Consider the following 16,131-nt stretch of genomic DNA (forward strand, 5'->3'; position numbering starts at 1 on the left):
TTGAAACTTTGGTTTCATTCCAGTTTGGAACAAAAAATAAAAATTTCAAAATTCTCCCTGGAAGGGGATGAAGCTCTAGGGTCCCTGGCTTTGGGATGGTTTACATAGTGGACTGTCCCAGAGCCGCACGCCCTGGAAGATCAACTTCCCTAGCAGCCCACCAAGCAGCTTCCAAGGAACCAGGTGAGTGAGCTGGCAGGAAGAAAGACACATTTCCATTGGACCCCTGGTTGACTTCCAGAGGAATTTCATCAAAATCAAACCTTCTCCACAATATGTTTTGATTTTGATGAATCAGCAAATTCCAACAAAAAACCTGGAATTTTTACAACTAGTTCTATTACCTAGTTTTGTTCAGATGCAGAGAACAAAAGAAGCCACACAATAGCTAAAAACACTGGTGTATCTCTCTAGGTAATTAACCATATGTATCTATCAACATTTTAGGAGATAGAAATCATGCAACAAACATTTTCACAAACATTTTATAATTGATTGAAACTTGGAGGAACATGTAATTATAAACTATATATCACTGATATAATCTTGAGCTATACTCAGATTTCTGGACATTAAGTATTTACTTTGGATTAGACCAGAACATTCTTTTAATCTCCTTCAGTTTTTTCAACACTTGTGGCAATGATGCATATGTTAAAATTCAGAGTAACAGCCGTGTTAGTCTGTATTCGCAAAAAGAAATGGAGTACTTGTGGCACCTTAGAGACTAACCAATTTATTTGAGCATGAGCTTTCGTGAGCTACAGCTCACTTCATCAGATGCATACTGTGGAAACTGCAGCAGACTTTATATATACACAGAGAATATGAAACAATACCTCCTCCCACCCCACTGTCCTGCTGGTAATAGCTTATCTAAAGTAATCGTCAGGTTAGGCCATTTCCAGCACAAATCCAGGTTTTCTCACCCTCCACCCCCCCACACAAATTCACTCTCCTGCTGGTGATAGCCCATCCAAAGTGACAACTCTTTACACAATGTGCATGATAATGAAGTTAGGCCATTTCCTGCACAAATCCAGGTTCTCTCACTCCCTCACCCCCCTCCAAAAACCCACCCCCATACACACACAGACTCACTCTCCTGCTGGTAATAGCTCGTCCAAACTGACCACTCTCCAAGTTTAAATCCAAGTTAAACCAGAACATCTGGGGGGGGGGGGTAGGAAAAAACAAGAGGAAATAGGCTACCTTGCATAATGACTTAGCCACTCCCAGTCTCTATTTAAGCCTAAATTAATAGTATCCAATTTGCAAATGAATTCCAATTCAGCAGTTTCTCGCTGGAGTCTGGATTTGAAGTTTTTTTGTTTTAAGATAGCGATCTTCATGTCTGTGATTGCGTGACCAGAGAGATTGAAGTGTTCTCCGACTGGTTTATGAATGTTATAATTCTTGACATCTGATTTGTGTCCATTTATTCTTTTACGTAGAGACTGTCCAGTTTGACCAATGTACATGGCAGAGGGGCATTGCTGGCACATGATGGCATAAATCACATTGGTGGATGTGCAGGTGAACGAGCCTCTGATAGTGTGGCTGATGTTATTAGGCCCTGTGATGGTGTCCCCTGAATAGATATGTGGGCACAATTGGCAACGGGCTTTGTTGCAAGGATAAGTTCCTGGGTTAGTGGTTCTGTTGTGTGGTATGTGGTCGTTGGTGAGTATTTACTCCAGCGAGAAACTGCTGAATTGGAATTCATTTGCAAATTGGATACTATTAATTTAGGCTTAAATAGAGACTGGGAGTGGCTAAGTCATTATGCAAGGTAGCCTATTTCCTCTTGTTTTTTCCTACCCCCCCCCCAGATGTTCTGGTTTAACTTGGATTTAAACTTGGAGAGTGGTCAGTTTGGACGAGCTATTACCAGCAGGAGAGTGAGTCTGTGTGTGTATGGGGGTGGGTTTTTGGAGGGGGGTGAGGGAGTGAGAGAACCTGGATTTGTGCAGGAAATGGCCTAACTTCATTATCATGCACATTGTGTAAAGAGTTGTCACTTTGGATGGGCTATCACCAGCAGGAGAGTGAATTTGTGTGGGGGGGTGGAGGGTGAGAAAACCTGGATTTGTGCTGGAAATGGCCTAACCTGACGATTACTTTAGATAAGCTATTACCAGCAGGACAGTGGGGTGGGAGGAGGTATTGTTTCATATTCTCTGTGTATATATAAAGTCTGCTGCAGTTTCCACAGTATGCATCTGATGAAGTGAGCTGTAGCTCACGAAAGCTCATGCTCAAATAAATTGGTTAGTCTCTAAGGTGCCACAAGTACTCCATTTCTTTATGTTAAAATTCGTAACTTGTGAATTTTAAATGAGATAATTGTTAGCGTCTTTCTGAATTATTTCTTTGTGATAATTTGTTTCAGATGCTTGAATTTTTCACTATTCAGCTTCTCTGATTAAGAGAGAGCACCACACTGAATTACAGGGGCTAACTGAAAAATTACTCTATTAAATGCTACTGTAGGGTTCCATTTTCATTATTACTCTACATCTAATATGCACAGTTGAAAATTGAAAAGATACTGCTAGTCCTGCAAACTCATATTAAGCCTGACTCAAGATGGATTCCTTCTTCCTTGTGCATCATCATCACCAGTCAAACCAGTTTTGATGAAAATTTCTTCAGGAAAGTTTCTCAGGTTCAGGACAGAATATTTGGAAAATAGAGGGAATGCAGAATAACTAACAATCTGGTGGTTTAGAGCATTCAGTTGGGATGTGAGAGATCTAGGGTCAAATCCCTACTCTTTATGATTCAGAGTAGGAATGTGACCCTAGGTCTTGTACACCCCAGGCGTACCCACTGCATTATTGTGGGGGTCTTTAGTTATCTCTGCTGTTTTGGGGTATCGGGAGGGGGTTAAATGAAAAATGTATGTCTCTGCTTAATTCTAGAAATGGAACAAAAACAAATTTTGAAACCAACACTTTTTTCAGAAAATGGAATTGTCACTTTCTGTCCAGCTTTACTGCTGAGAGTGAAAATGCTATTTTTACAACGTTGCTTTTGAGAATAGAATTATAGATCCCTATTTGAAAGTTTTTCACACTGGGCTCAGATCTGGTGGGGAGACACTGGCAGTACCACTGCCTATCCTAGCTCTGTGTTAATACCTGTGGCATGTAGAGGTTCATGGCAGCTCTGGGAGATGTAATTTGATATACATCCAGGTTCAATTAATTTGTCTTAAACTCTTATTGCTGGGATTAAGGAAGCAATGGTTTAACAAATTAACTTGCCCTTTCAGCTGCTGAGGGTTGAGATCTGACACTTCACAACTACGATGAATAAAACAGTCACAAACTAACTGCTTATTGACATTTATCCACATTATGCAATCACTAGGAACCTATACAGTTCACTCCAAACAAATCCTATTACAGCAAATAGGACTTTGACATGAATAAAATGGGAAAGTTTTGGCTCCACAAATGAACACCATTAAACAAGCCTTGCCAAGAACAGCTGAATTATGTCTTGCTGTTCTGGACTGGGGTACACAGATAAAGCCATGAACAGAAGCCTGACTAATGCCAGTGCTTCACGTGTTTCTGCCCTCTGGGCCAAACCCTGCAGCCTTTACTGAAGTCAGTATGAGGTTTGCCTGAGTAGACTGCAGGATTTAACTCCATGCCAGTTCTTCACTTTCACTAAACATATTTATTGCCATTTCAAATGTTTTTGTTTTTACTTCAATACTTTTGAGGATAATAAACCAAACCAGACGCACTTCGTAGTCTGACCTCTAACTCCACCATTATCTCCTAGATAAGGATCTGTGGGCAGGTGCTTATCATAGCCTGCTTTAAAACAAAGTCCACACGATACGTGGAATCAAAAAGTCACCATTCCTGCAGTTCAGCTTTTTTAACAAAAACATGACAATAGCAAACTTCAGCTTAAACGTTCTCCCCAGATTTTGCTGCCTCTAGGGGCCCTAGCCTGCAGAAATGGCAGGCATCCAGGACACTATAATCAGGGTAAATGCAGGATTGTCTTTATTTCCTGTTTACATGGACGCTTACCTCTTTACTATATGCCCCCTGGCCTGTGCCTATACTGCAGCTGGGAGAGCCTCCCAGCCTGGGTAGACAGACTCATGCTAGTTCCATTCAAGCTGGTTCACTAAAAATGGCTCTGGTGATGTTGCGGCTTGGGCAGCAGCTCAGGCTCTCGAGCCCACCTGACCCCCTGGTTCTGTGCATAGGTCGCTAGCCCGGGTCTCTGGCAGAGCTGCACTGTCCACACTGCTAGTTTTAGTAGGCTAGCTCGAGTGACATTAGTGCAAGTCTGTCTGCCCATCCTGGGAGGCTCACTCCCAACCACAGTGTAGACCTGCCCCTGGTTGTGTTTCTAAATATAGTGGTTCTAAACCAGAGGTGGGGAACCTCTTTTCTATCAGAGGCCACTGGCCCATGGGAGGACGCAGAGGCTCAGAGCTTCCCTAGGCTCTGGGGTGGGGCCATAAATGAGGGGTTCAGGGTGTGGGACGGGGCTCCAGGCTGGGACAGGGGATAGGAGTGTGGGAGTGGGCTCAGGGCTGGAGCAGGGGGCTGGGGTGTGGGTGGCGGTGCGGGGCCTGAGAGGGTCTTGGGGTGTGTGATGGGGTTCTGACCTGGGGCAGGGGGTTGGGGTGCGTGTGTGGGGTCTGGGAGGGAGTTACGGTGCAGGAGGAGGTTCTGACCTGGGGCAGGGGTTGGGGTGCAGGAGGGGGTTTGGGGTGCGGGCTCCAGCCAGGCGACACTTACCTCAGGTGGCTCCCGGTCGGCAGTGCAGTGGGGCTAATGCAGGGTCCCTGCCTTCCCTGGCTCTGCGCATTCCTGGCCAGTAGGAGCTGAGGAGCCGGCGCTGGGGCAGGGGCAGTGCATGGAGCGTCTCAAATTGCCCCTGCTCCTGGGGGCAGCAGGGACTACCGGTCACTTCTGGGAGCTGTGTGGACCTGGCCAGACTTTTAACGGCCTGGCAATCCCAGCTTCCCCCTGCAGCAGCGTGAGCTGGTGCTTGTGGCTCCAGCCCCATGGAGGGTGGAGGGGTAGAAGGTGCCAAGGCTTGGGGCTTCCAGCCTGTGGCATGGACAGCTGCCGCGGGCTGCATGAAATGAAGCAGCGGGCCGTATCCGGCCTGCGGGCTGTAGGTTCCCCACACCTGTTCTAAACATTCACAACTAACATCACATAGCCCCGACTGATTAGCCTACACCCTGGATCCTCTCTTTGTATAGTGCACTCCCATCCAGGGCTGGTGTGGTTTTTTTAGGCAGAGGCCTACTGCGGGCATCTCCACCCAGGCTGCCTGGCTCCAGCCCTTCATTGTCTGGGAGCTGTACTGGTGCTACTGTGGCCAGGAAACTCTCAAAAACAGCAGCCACAGCCAGGACCTTACAGCAACAATGCAGTTGGGGCCCAGTCACCCCCCAGCATAGCTCTCAGAAGATCTGTGCCTTTACGTGCACTCCCACAGACACACCAGCAGCAGCAGCCAAGCAGGAGCTGAGATCCAGTGCCACTCCAAGTCAGCTCCAGTGAAGCTGACACAGAGGGGCATTTCCCCTTTTAAAGGTACCTGCCGCTGCCTCAGTAGGGCTCTGGTTTAGTTCCCCCAAACATGAGAGCTTGTGTGGTGAACAGAAGTTCCATTTTACGAAGGATTGTGAGACTTGGGAAGCTGGCTCTGTTCCAGTTAGGAATAAAGCGCAAACATTTTGAAATTCTCCACAAAAGAAATTCTGATTTTTTTAAAAAAAGTTTGGCTCAATCAAAATGTTTTGTGTTTGCTTTTGACTTTTGAAATGTTACATTATAATATAGAATGAAACAAGTCAGTTCAAAACAGAACACGAAAATGTCTCATTTAGAAAATGTCTAAACAAGACTTTTTTGATGTCATTGGATCTTCTTCTCCCTCCCTTGTCCCTTCCTCATCCCTACAGGTTTGGTGAAATGACAGGATTTTGCAAAGCATTTTGATTTCAGCAGAACAGCATTTTATGACAGAAAAAAGGTTCCGTGGAAGTTTTTCTTAGCAGCTCTACTCAGCACCTCAAAAGCTGTTTTAAGGGGATGCTTAGGCCAGCAAAATCTTTAATTCCAGCCTTCTAACCAATGCACCTTAAGCACCGGGGGGTAAAATCACCTGCCTCAGTGAGTTGGTAGAATCCAATGTTCCTTAGCCTTCCAACTCCTGATAATAGGGATAACCCTGATAAAAGGTTGGCATCTTTTAGGTAAATGCTACCAGCCTGCCACAGGCTCATAACAACACAGTACTGAAGTGTTCCACTTACATCTTGCTGTGCAAGACTCACATTGCCAAGGTTAATTTCCTGCATCCGAAGCAATAAACGGATCATTGATAATGATTACGGTACTCAGCAGTTTGACTCTCTATCTATTATCTATCATAGGCCTGATCTCCTCTCTTTTATATCGGTGGGAAGAGATGGCACCTGATTAACAACAGTGCATTTGGAAGGAGAATTGGGCCCTGCTTACCTGTCCATATCAGTGATACTAACTAAACTCCTGGCTTTGAGCCACACACAGCTCTATACATAATAAGTAGTAATAAGGGACCTAATCCTGCAGTGTGTAGTCAGGGCCTAACTGATAACAAACCTTCATTGACTCCAATAGAAGTTTTTTCACATGCAGAGACTGAAAAAGGACTGCACAATTTGTCCTGATAAAGCCTGAATAAGGACTTTAATCTACATAAGCCTCATCATCGTCGTCATCACTTAAAAGTAGTAAATAATTAAGGCAAACTACTTTTAGGTAGAAAACATAGCCCTGAGAATTAGTCTTTCCCTGGGAATATATTTTATGTAGTTTTACAGAATTTTGAATGCACATTTTCCGTTGCACAAGGCAGCCGATATACTCATAAAATGGCCAGGTGTGTGACAAAGCTGAGATAGGCCAATGGTAGCTTTGCTACAGCCTGAGGTGCTCACAATGTGGGCATCCTGAGCTGCCCAGAAACCAGCATCTTTTGGCGGCCTGTTCGGAGATATTGCCAAACAGCAACTTCCCTTGTTTTAATTTTTTCATCACCAAATATGTCAATTTGATTATTGTGAGGCTTCAAAATGAAGCCAATCCCTATTACTTTTGATTCTCATAATTCCCTGTATTTTCCTCTGCTAGCTAACCTATGGAAGGTGGAGATAAAAGAGGTAGGTTCAATCTAGGAGTAAGTGAGTGAAGGTCCCATTGGTTTTTCACATTTAGGCCATGGAGAGAATTTAATCCTCCGACAAGTACCTTACAGAAGCATTAAATCTTGCGTTCAACACACTATAATCAATAAATATGATATTAGAAATGGTCAAAAACTTTCCATTGAAATGTATTTTGGGGGGGAAAATGGCTTCTTGAGTAAATGGAAATATTTGCAGAAAAAAATCAGCTTTCATCAAAAAATTTTGGGTTTTAGTTTTTAAATAAGAATGTTCAAAGTCTGGGTTTTTTTTGATGCAAACCCAAAATATTTTCCAAGAAAATTGTGCACGAAAAGAAAAAATATATATATTTGTATTGAAAGTTTTTGCAAGAAAAAATTATCATTTCCCGACCTCCTCTATATGAAACTATCTGGGCTCTGAGTTACTGCAGAGAATTGTTTACCATGTGTCTGGCTGGTGGGTCTTGCCCACATGCTCAGGGTCTAACTGATTACCATATTTGGGGTTGGGAAGGAATTTTCCCGTGGGTCAACTTGGCAGAGACCCTGGGGTGTTTTTTTTTTCCTTCCTCAGCAGCGTGGGGCATTGGTCATTTGAAGGTTTAAACTATTGTAAATGGTGGATTCTCTGTAACTTGAAGTTTTAAATCATGATTTGGGGATTTCACTAACTCAGCCAGAGGTTATGGGTCTGTTACAGGGGTGGGTGGGTGAGGTTCTGTGGCCTTCAATGTGCAGGAGGTCAGACTAGATGATCATGATGGTCCCTTCTGACCTTAAAGTATATGAATTTATCTCAGTCTGTGGAGTCTCATCCATTTATCATGGATAGCAATCAAGCAAGTTCCTTCACTCACTCCGGGTCTTCGGCGACACTGAAGGACCCGCCGCCAAAGTGACGCCGAAGACCCGGAGCGAGTGAAGGACTCGCTGGAAAGCATATTGTGGGTTGCACTTGATTTCCCAATATCCTAATTTGAGCTGACAAATATGAGAGATAGAAGAAACTACCGAGGCTATAGCCAAAGCCTGGAGTCCCTGTCTGACATTTCATTGTAAAGGCCAGCCAAGAAAACAAGACAATGGAGAATCTGGTGAGCTGGTCTCTGTGATCTGCAAAGTCCCCAGCCATGCCCTCTAGCCCCAGTTCTGAGAGGGTATGAATGTAAAGGACAATCCCAGCTTTCATTTAAAAAAAGAAATCTCTAGCTCTTTTCTTGCAAAGGCTCCTTTGAAAATACAAACTGATGTAGACAGTAAACAAAACATTGTAAACAAAAGATTAACGTTTTCTGCTTTGTTAACTCCCCCTTTCCCTCTAGCCACACAGGGATGGATTTTCAGACCTACTGAACATATAGGTGAACATACAGTGTTGCGTTCGCTGAGCTATATCATGGCAAAAACTACAGGTGCTTTATCTCCACTAGGATTTTACAGCAAGAGAGCTAAGGTGCATTCGTTATCCCGTGGTCAAAAACATGCCTTTTTTGGCAGTGATGATATAGCCACAGCCAGCCTTTTATGGGACTAGAACCTCTGCCAGCTTTCTCTTAGCTGGAGGCTGTGGCAAAGCCAATGTGGCCTCTTGGATACAGCCTAATAGCATGAGAAGTAGCTTGGCATTGTGTAGTAAACATGGGGCTGAAAGCAAGGGACTCCTGCATTCTAATCCTAGCTCTGACACAATCTCTTTAGACAAAAATCAGACTATTTTAACTATACGGTATAATGAGAGTGGTACGACCTTCCTAGTGGATTAGTTATACTGGTACAGGTACCATTATATTGGTATAACTGTGACTACAGCAGGGGTTGTACTAGTTTAATGATCACAGCCCTCTCTGAAATTGTTATACTAGTACAAAAACTGTGCATAGACCAGGCCTTAGTCAAGTCACTTAACCTTTCTGCCATTGTTTACCCTTCTGCAAAGTTGGCAGAGTACCTAGCTCCTGGGGGCCAGGGAGGGCTAGTGTGACCATTCAGCACTAAATGCTTGTAAACCATTGCTCTATCTGTTCTACAAATGAAAAGAATGGCAGGTATATATGGGGTCAGCACTGAATCCCCACAGGTGGATCACCTCCAGTCCTAGAGGACGATGAATACAGGCAACAGCTCGATTCTGAGCAGAGGGAGTTGTACGGCGCTTACATGAACTCCTTTCTCCTGGTCATACGGGGAACTCTCTGTGAACATCATAACCAGGATTCCCCACTTTCCCCCCTGCCCAAGAATATGAAGACAATTATTAACCTTAAGGTCCTCCCTTGGGAACTGGTGTTCTACTGAAATCTCAGGGCCCTCAGCTGCCTATGCGCTGGCCTGCCTCTCCTGCAAATGGCCTCATAATGGAAGGTCGATCTTTCCCTGGGATTAATATATTGCTGTGCCAGCATCCCTGGCCTTCTGGGGCTTGCACAATATTAAAGGCTCCGTTTTCTTTTATTTTGGGGTTTGTTTGTTTTTTCACTGACTCAGACTCTCCGTGCAAGAGCACAATCTGAAAAGTTAGATCTGTTGCTGCTGCGTTTCTGTTCCCTCTCACACAAATATCTGTGCACATAAATTACTGCAGAGCTTCAAACAGCAGGCCCAGGCTTTTAAACTATCACCAGTGTATTTAGGAATCAGAGTATCAGAGTACAAACCGGCTGTATTTACACAAAGCAGTTATTTTAAGCAACTTCTTTATGTAGCACTCTCTAAGGCAAATTCTAAATGAAGTGGTTCCTAATGGCTGCCACTCTTTCTTTACGCAGTTCTGGTTTGTGCTGGGCAAGCTCAAAATGGAAAAAATTGTGATGCAAAGAAAATCTGGAGAAGTTTAACCCAAAAGCCCCTTCTTTCTTTTACAACACTCTGAACTGATGCCAGCATTTTAGTTTCTACAGCTAGTGGGGGTGCTGCAAATTTACTAATTAATATTGCAGGAAAATAATCCATTTGGGGTTGACCCAAAATAATTTTTTTGTTACTTATTTTTTGGTTCAGTGACCAAGCTGAAAATTCAGTCAGCTCTTTGCTAAGTAGTTTTGTCTTCGCTATATGCAAAATAATTTACTGAATATCTAGAGCTTGATTCCTTCACTGAACAATAGGCACAGGTAAAGATATTCTTAAACAATATGCTAAGGATAGTTTGGTCATATTTTAAACTTTCTTGTCCAGAATACTCAATGGATGGGGTACTGGAACCTAAACCAACTCCCATTAAAGTCAATGGTAAGGTTCCCATTGACTTCACTGGGAGTTCTATCAGGTTCTTGATGATTTACATCAGTGACCAGATTATATCCTCATGTACATCTGACTCCATAGTCTGGCCAGACCACTGTTTTTAAAGATTCATCAGAAATGGTTGCCACAAGCCTCATATGAATGATGAAATGGCTTTTGCTACTCGTTTGCAGATACTTTACTATCACATGTTGCTAGATTCTGGGTTTTTTTCCCATCTGTTTAACAAAAGGCTAATCTGCCTATTTTAGGCTATGTCTACACTGCAATTAAAATCCCATGGCTGGCCTGTGTCAGCTGACTCACGCTTGCAGGGCTTGGGCTAAGGGGCTGTTTATTTGCAGAGTAGACATTCATGTATGGGCTGAAGCCAGGGCTCTGGGACACTGTGCAGGGGGCTGTCCCAGAGCTTGGGCTCCAATCCAAGCCCCCACATCCAGTGGTGAGCTGGAGCTGGTTCACACTGGTTCGCACGAACTGGTTGTTAAATTTTGAAGCTGGTTTAGAACCGGTTGTTAAAGCGGTGGGCAAACTCCGGCCCACGGGCCACATCCAGCCCACAGGACTGTCCTGTCCGGCCCGCCTGAGCTGTCGGCTGAGGAGGCTCCCCTGAGAATCCCTTTTTAATTTTTACTCACCCGGCGTCGCTCTGGGTCTTCGGTGACACTTCGGCAGCGGGTCCTTCCCTGGCTCCGGGTTTTCGGCGGCACTTTGGCGGCGGGTCCTTCAGTGTTGCCGAAGACCCGGAGCGAGTGAAGGAACTGGTTCTTCAGCTTTTGGCAGCTCATCACTGCTCACATCTACATTGCAATTAAACAGCCCCTTAGCCTGAGTCCCTTAGCCCGAGTCAGCTTACACGGGCTGGCCATAGGTGTTTAATTGCAGTGTAGACATACCCTTAGGTACTCATCATTATTATATTTGAGTGCCTCATTATCTTATGTTTAACTTCACAATGCTTCTGTGACTTAGTACTATTCTCCCCATTTTACAGCTGGGGACCAGAAACACAGAGAGTGGTAAGTGACTTACCCAAGATCATAAGGAAGTCTGAGGCAGAATAGGGAAAGTGGGGTTCAATACCTGTGTCCTAGGCTACTGCCCTAACATCATTCCTTTCTATCCTGGAATGCTGAGAGCAACGATTTTGCTGTGGTTAATTTTAGTTTCACTTTGTGCTTACAGGAAGATGTCATCGAAAATGGTACAATAGCTTTCGAAAACTGGGTTGTGCCAGGGAGTCCTGTTTACAGGCAGTTTTGGTTCTATGATGTGCAAAATCCTCTGGAAGTGATGAACAATGGATCACGGCCAATACTCAAACAAATTGGACCTTACACATACAGGTAGGCAAATGCTTTCAAAATATGCTATATGTCATATTAGGAGTATTGTAAAAGTTACTGAAAGTTCTTCTGAATGAGACACTGCTCATGAGAAAGAGCTACAGACATAACAGGTATGCCTTAAAATCTGCATACACCCATTGCACACACAACCACATTACATTCACGTGCACAAATTAGGTAAAGGCACATATAAATAAGAGGTGAAATGCAAATTAATATGATTTTCATGTGGGAAAGCTTGCTTGATGCCCTGATTTAGCCTGGGATTAGGCATGCTGGATCAAGGCCTGAAAGCATTTGGGGATTTATAAGCATAACAGGGGCATCCACACTTTGTGGATATACCTGTTGTAGTATTACTAACACCAAGCATATCCAGAATAAGGACGACTAAAATCATGAGGTTGGCTTAAAAACCATAAGAAATGTAAAAAATAATTAATGTTGCATTCTTTTGATTTGTCTCCTGGTTTGTGAATCTTTAGGGGTCCCATTTCCATGCTTTTCTCTGCAACCGTCAGTGCTAGAAGCTTTCTTTTGAAAAAAAAAAAAAAAAAAAAAGACCACTGGGATTCTCACATCTTCATATAACTCCGGGATATAATGCTTTAAGAAAAGCATCAGTTATGGTGAGATTCACAATAAAATTGAGAAAGTTGGCAATGCTGTTGTATCTGTAGCTAAAATGTTGGCCCTGAAGCTTCACAAGTACTGTTAATGTAGTCTGCAAAACTTAAACCACCAAAATATTCCTTTTCCCAAGTTTGTTTACCAAGGCCCAGATTCAGCAGCTCATCCCTATTCAGCAAAGTATGTAAGTAAATAATTAACTTTAGTAGGGTAACCAGATGTCCTGATTTTATAGGGACAGTCCCGATTTTGGGGACTTTTTCTTATATAGGCACCTATTACCCCCCACCCCCGTCTCGATTTTTCACACTTGCCCTCTGGTCACCCTAAACTTTAGTCACATCGTTATGTCCAATTCACTACAGGCAACAGGCCTCTTCCACCTCAGTGTCTTCTGGGGACACACTCTCTCTCCCTCCAACATAATGGCTGAGGAAAACAAATTATAATAGCTTCTACTGACCTCCCTGAACACATGAGAGAGGTTTATCCAATCAGAGAACCTGAACAACGTATGATATGATGAATTCCAACTAATTCAGATCAAAACTTGAAGAGCTGCATAATAATATTTGTTGCCATCCAAATAGTGTGTGTGTGGCGGGGGACTATCTACTCATGCATTGAGGAAATTACTGAAGAGGCAAAAATGGTATTCACAGGAGCCATAGTATTTTCACAGATACTCCTGGAATTCTAAGCCTGTATATACAGTGCAACTGGGGTGTCTGTGTGCAGCACGTGTAGGTATACCCAAGCTAGCTTAAATCTAGCTAGCACAGATGCCAATAGCAGTGAAACTAGGACAGCATGGGCTTCAGTGAGAGGTGTATAAGCCCACCTGGGACCATGGGTGCTTACTCAGGCTTCTAGTCCACAACGAAGCCAGTGCTGACATGTCTTCCCTACTATTGGTACCCAAGCTACCAAGATTAAAGACAGCATTGGTATATCTATACATGCTGCTATCACACCTCTGGCTGTGGTGCAGGTGTTCCCCAAAAGGAACATCTTTACAATCTTTTCACTGTCACGGTTACAGCAGGTTGGAAAATGGTGCAAATTTTCCTTGAGGAAGTTTTGAAATTCCTCAGGAAAACTTTTCAACAACGTTTCAAACAAGAGAAACCAGCTCTCGTCATGTCCAGTAAGCCCTATGGCTCTAAAATCAACGTTAAACTATGCTTCGGTTTTGTTTTTGTTTTTTGTATTTTAAGGATGCGATATTTACCCAAAGAAAATATCACTCAACATCCTGACTACACCGTGTCCTATATGCTGCCAAATGTTGCTCGCTTCGAGCCTGAAATGTCAGTTGGGCCAGAAAACGACACCTTTACATGCATCAATCTCGCTGTTGTTGTAAGTAAAGAAAGGAAACAATAATATCCCAGCTTGGGTATTGAAGGATTAAGGGCAAAAGGAGAGAAGTTATAGCTAATAACAAAACTGCAGGGTGGGCTCCATTGTCCTAAAACACAGGGGGCTCGATTCTTTGCACCACTCTGGCAGTGTAAAAGCAGCTTGATAGTGGGCATGTATTCCATGTAATTTAAGGCTCCTTTACACTCTTGATGTACCGTGCTCTTAGAGTCAATGCAAGTCAGGCCTAGGGACTGATTAGTGTCAACAAAACACAAAGCCAGCAGCAAAACCTTTCAGGTGGGATTTATTCACAAAGGGTAAGAGGAGTTTATTGGCCAGTTTTAATGTGAAATTAAACTGATTATCTTGGAGACTGGCGTTCTTGCTCTATCCAAGATACAGTGCAAGCAGTGCATTGCGGGTGTTACACAGTGTTCTGGCGGTCTCCTCAACCCTGCTCTGGAGGGAGAGGCTGGAACATATCCCATGCTCATTCGATACTTGGCCTCCCTACTACAATTAGTGCCAATGTGGTAATGTCCCCTGAGCCATCCAGTCCTGTTGAGATCACAGTCCTTTTAAGAAAAAGCATATTGCCCAAGAAGCCTGGGACCTGATCTGTAAAGTGGTAATCTACTTGATTTTGTCTGCCTGAATTATTTGTGTATTTTCGTATCATTAGAACATTCAGCTTTGACTAAAGCTATAAATGCATGTTCGTATTGGCTCTTGATTTTGTTGCTGAATTATCTTGAGTTAAGACAGATACTTTGCATTATTATCTTGTCTCCAGATTTTAAGCAGAACTGCTTTAAAACTGATGCTATGAAATGGCCCCTTATTAAAACAACTACCATTTATTAATTATTATTATTATTACAAACACTAGTACACTTGATGCTGTGCAATTCAGAGAGGAAGAATCAGGAGTCAAATGATAGTCCTGTAGCTAAGGCACTGGACTGGCACTGTCAAGATGTGGGTTTAATTTCCAACTTTTCTACAGACTGTCTATGTGACCTGCGCTTGATTTCTCTGTGCTTCAGTTCCCCATCTGTGCAATGAGATAACAACACTCTGTTTCCCCCACCCTTTGTCTGTCTTACCTATGCAAGCTACTAGGGACTCTCTGGCTATGTCTTTATACAGCACTTTAAAAAAGAGGCCTTCATGCTGTTTGGTACCTTGAGGAGCTCCTGTAATTATAATGCTAGTAACAGCATGATTATATTCTGCATTTGAAAATGTTTGAATTTCAATGTTTATTGACCAAAATGAGACAATATTTGGGTGTGTATGACAAATCTGTGGGTTTTTTAAAACCAGCTCTAATTCCAAATTAAATAAACATAACTCCTTTCAATTGAGAGCTTCCAGGTGCTTTAGCAATGTTAATCAAGGCTAATATTTTTGAACCTGTATGCACAAAGTTAAGCACCTAAATTCATATCAAGGCCCTAATTCCACAAAGCATAGCTAACTTGAAAGCTCTACCCAGTCCCGAACCCCCTGTGCACCCGTCCCACCTGCTTTCTTGCAGTGTGGGAGCAGTGATCCGAACATCTTGCTCTTATGCCTCATGTCTTAACTTGAGCTCTGGACAGGCTGTGCAGAGGGCTAGGGAAATGTCTCCTTATATTGCCTTACTCCACTTCACAGCCTCATTAGTCCCAGTCCAAATCTGTCCCCCACTACACATATATAAATAATAATAATGAATACATCTTCTTTGGCACTGAATGTGTCTGCCAGATTATACTAACTGTTGTTGTTATTATTATTGCAGGCCGCACCTGCCCTGTATCAAAACTCTTTTGTACAGATATTGCTAAATACATGGATCAAGTCATCTAAATCGTTCATGCTACAAACCAGAAGTGTGAAAGAAATTCTTTGGGGCTACGAAGACCCATTCTTAAAGAAAGTGATATTTCCTGTGGAGCGAACAATTGGTGTCTTCTACCCTGTAAGTAAATCTGTAAGGAGAAACACCTTTAGTGAATATCCTGTGGAAAGAGACTTGGACAACCTGACAGTGGCAGTTTAGGGAGATAGCATCTAAGGGTAAGTTTGCACTGCCTTTTAAAACCTGCGGCTGTGAGTTTCAGAGACCGGGTCCATAAAATCTAAGCTTGTGGGGCTTGTGCTAGGGCGCTAAAATGTGTAGACATTTGGGCTTGACCCGGAGCTCAGGTTCTGACACCCAGGAAGGGGCCTGGGTTTCAGAGCCCAAGCTGCAGCCAGAGTGTCACTGTCTACACCGTTGTTTTCATCACCGTGGTGCAATTCCAATTCAGTTGGCCTTTCCTCTGAGATACGCTGCCCGGGGTTT

The 16,131-nt window shown here is 43.4% G+C and overlaps 1 protein-coding gene across 1 annotated transcript in view; it reads left to right on the plus strand.

The window, feature by feature from the left end:
* CD36 (CD36 molecule (CD36 blood group)) overlaps nt 1-16,131 on the plus strand; it is a 75,291-nt gene that overhangs the window by 40,984 nt on the left and 18,176 nt on the right. The window contains exons 3-5 of the mRNA XM_077807871.1: nt 11,641-11,801; nt 13,652-13,796; nt 15,586-15,765. Coding sequence (XP_077663997.1) covers nt 11,641-11,801; nt 13,652-13,796; nt 15,586-15,765 — 486 coding nt within the window. The remainder of the gene's footprint in view (nt 1-11,640; nt 11,802-13,651; nt 13,797-15,585; nt 15,766-16,131) is intronic.

This window comes from Eretmochelys imbricata, chromosome 1 (genome assembly GCF_965152235.1).
Source record: "Eretmochelys imbricata isolate rEreImb1 chromosome 1, rEreImb1.hap1, whole genome shotgun sequence".
NCBI lineage: Eukaryota > Metazoa > Chordata > Testudines > Cheloniidae > Eretmochelys > Eretmochelys imbricata.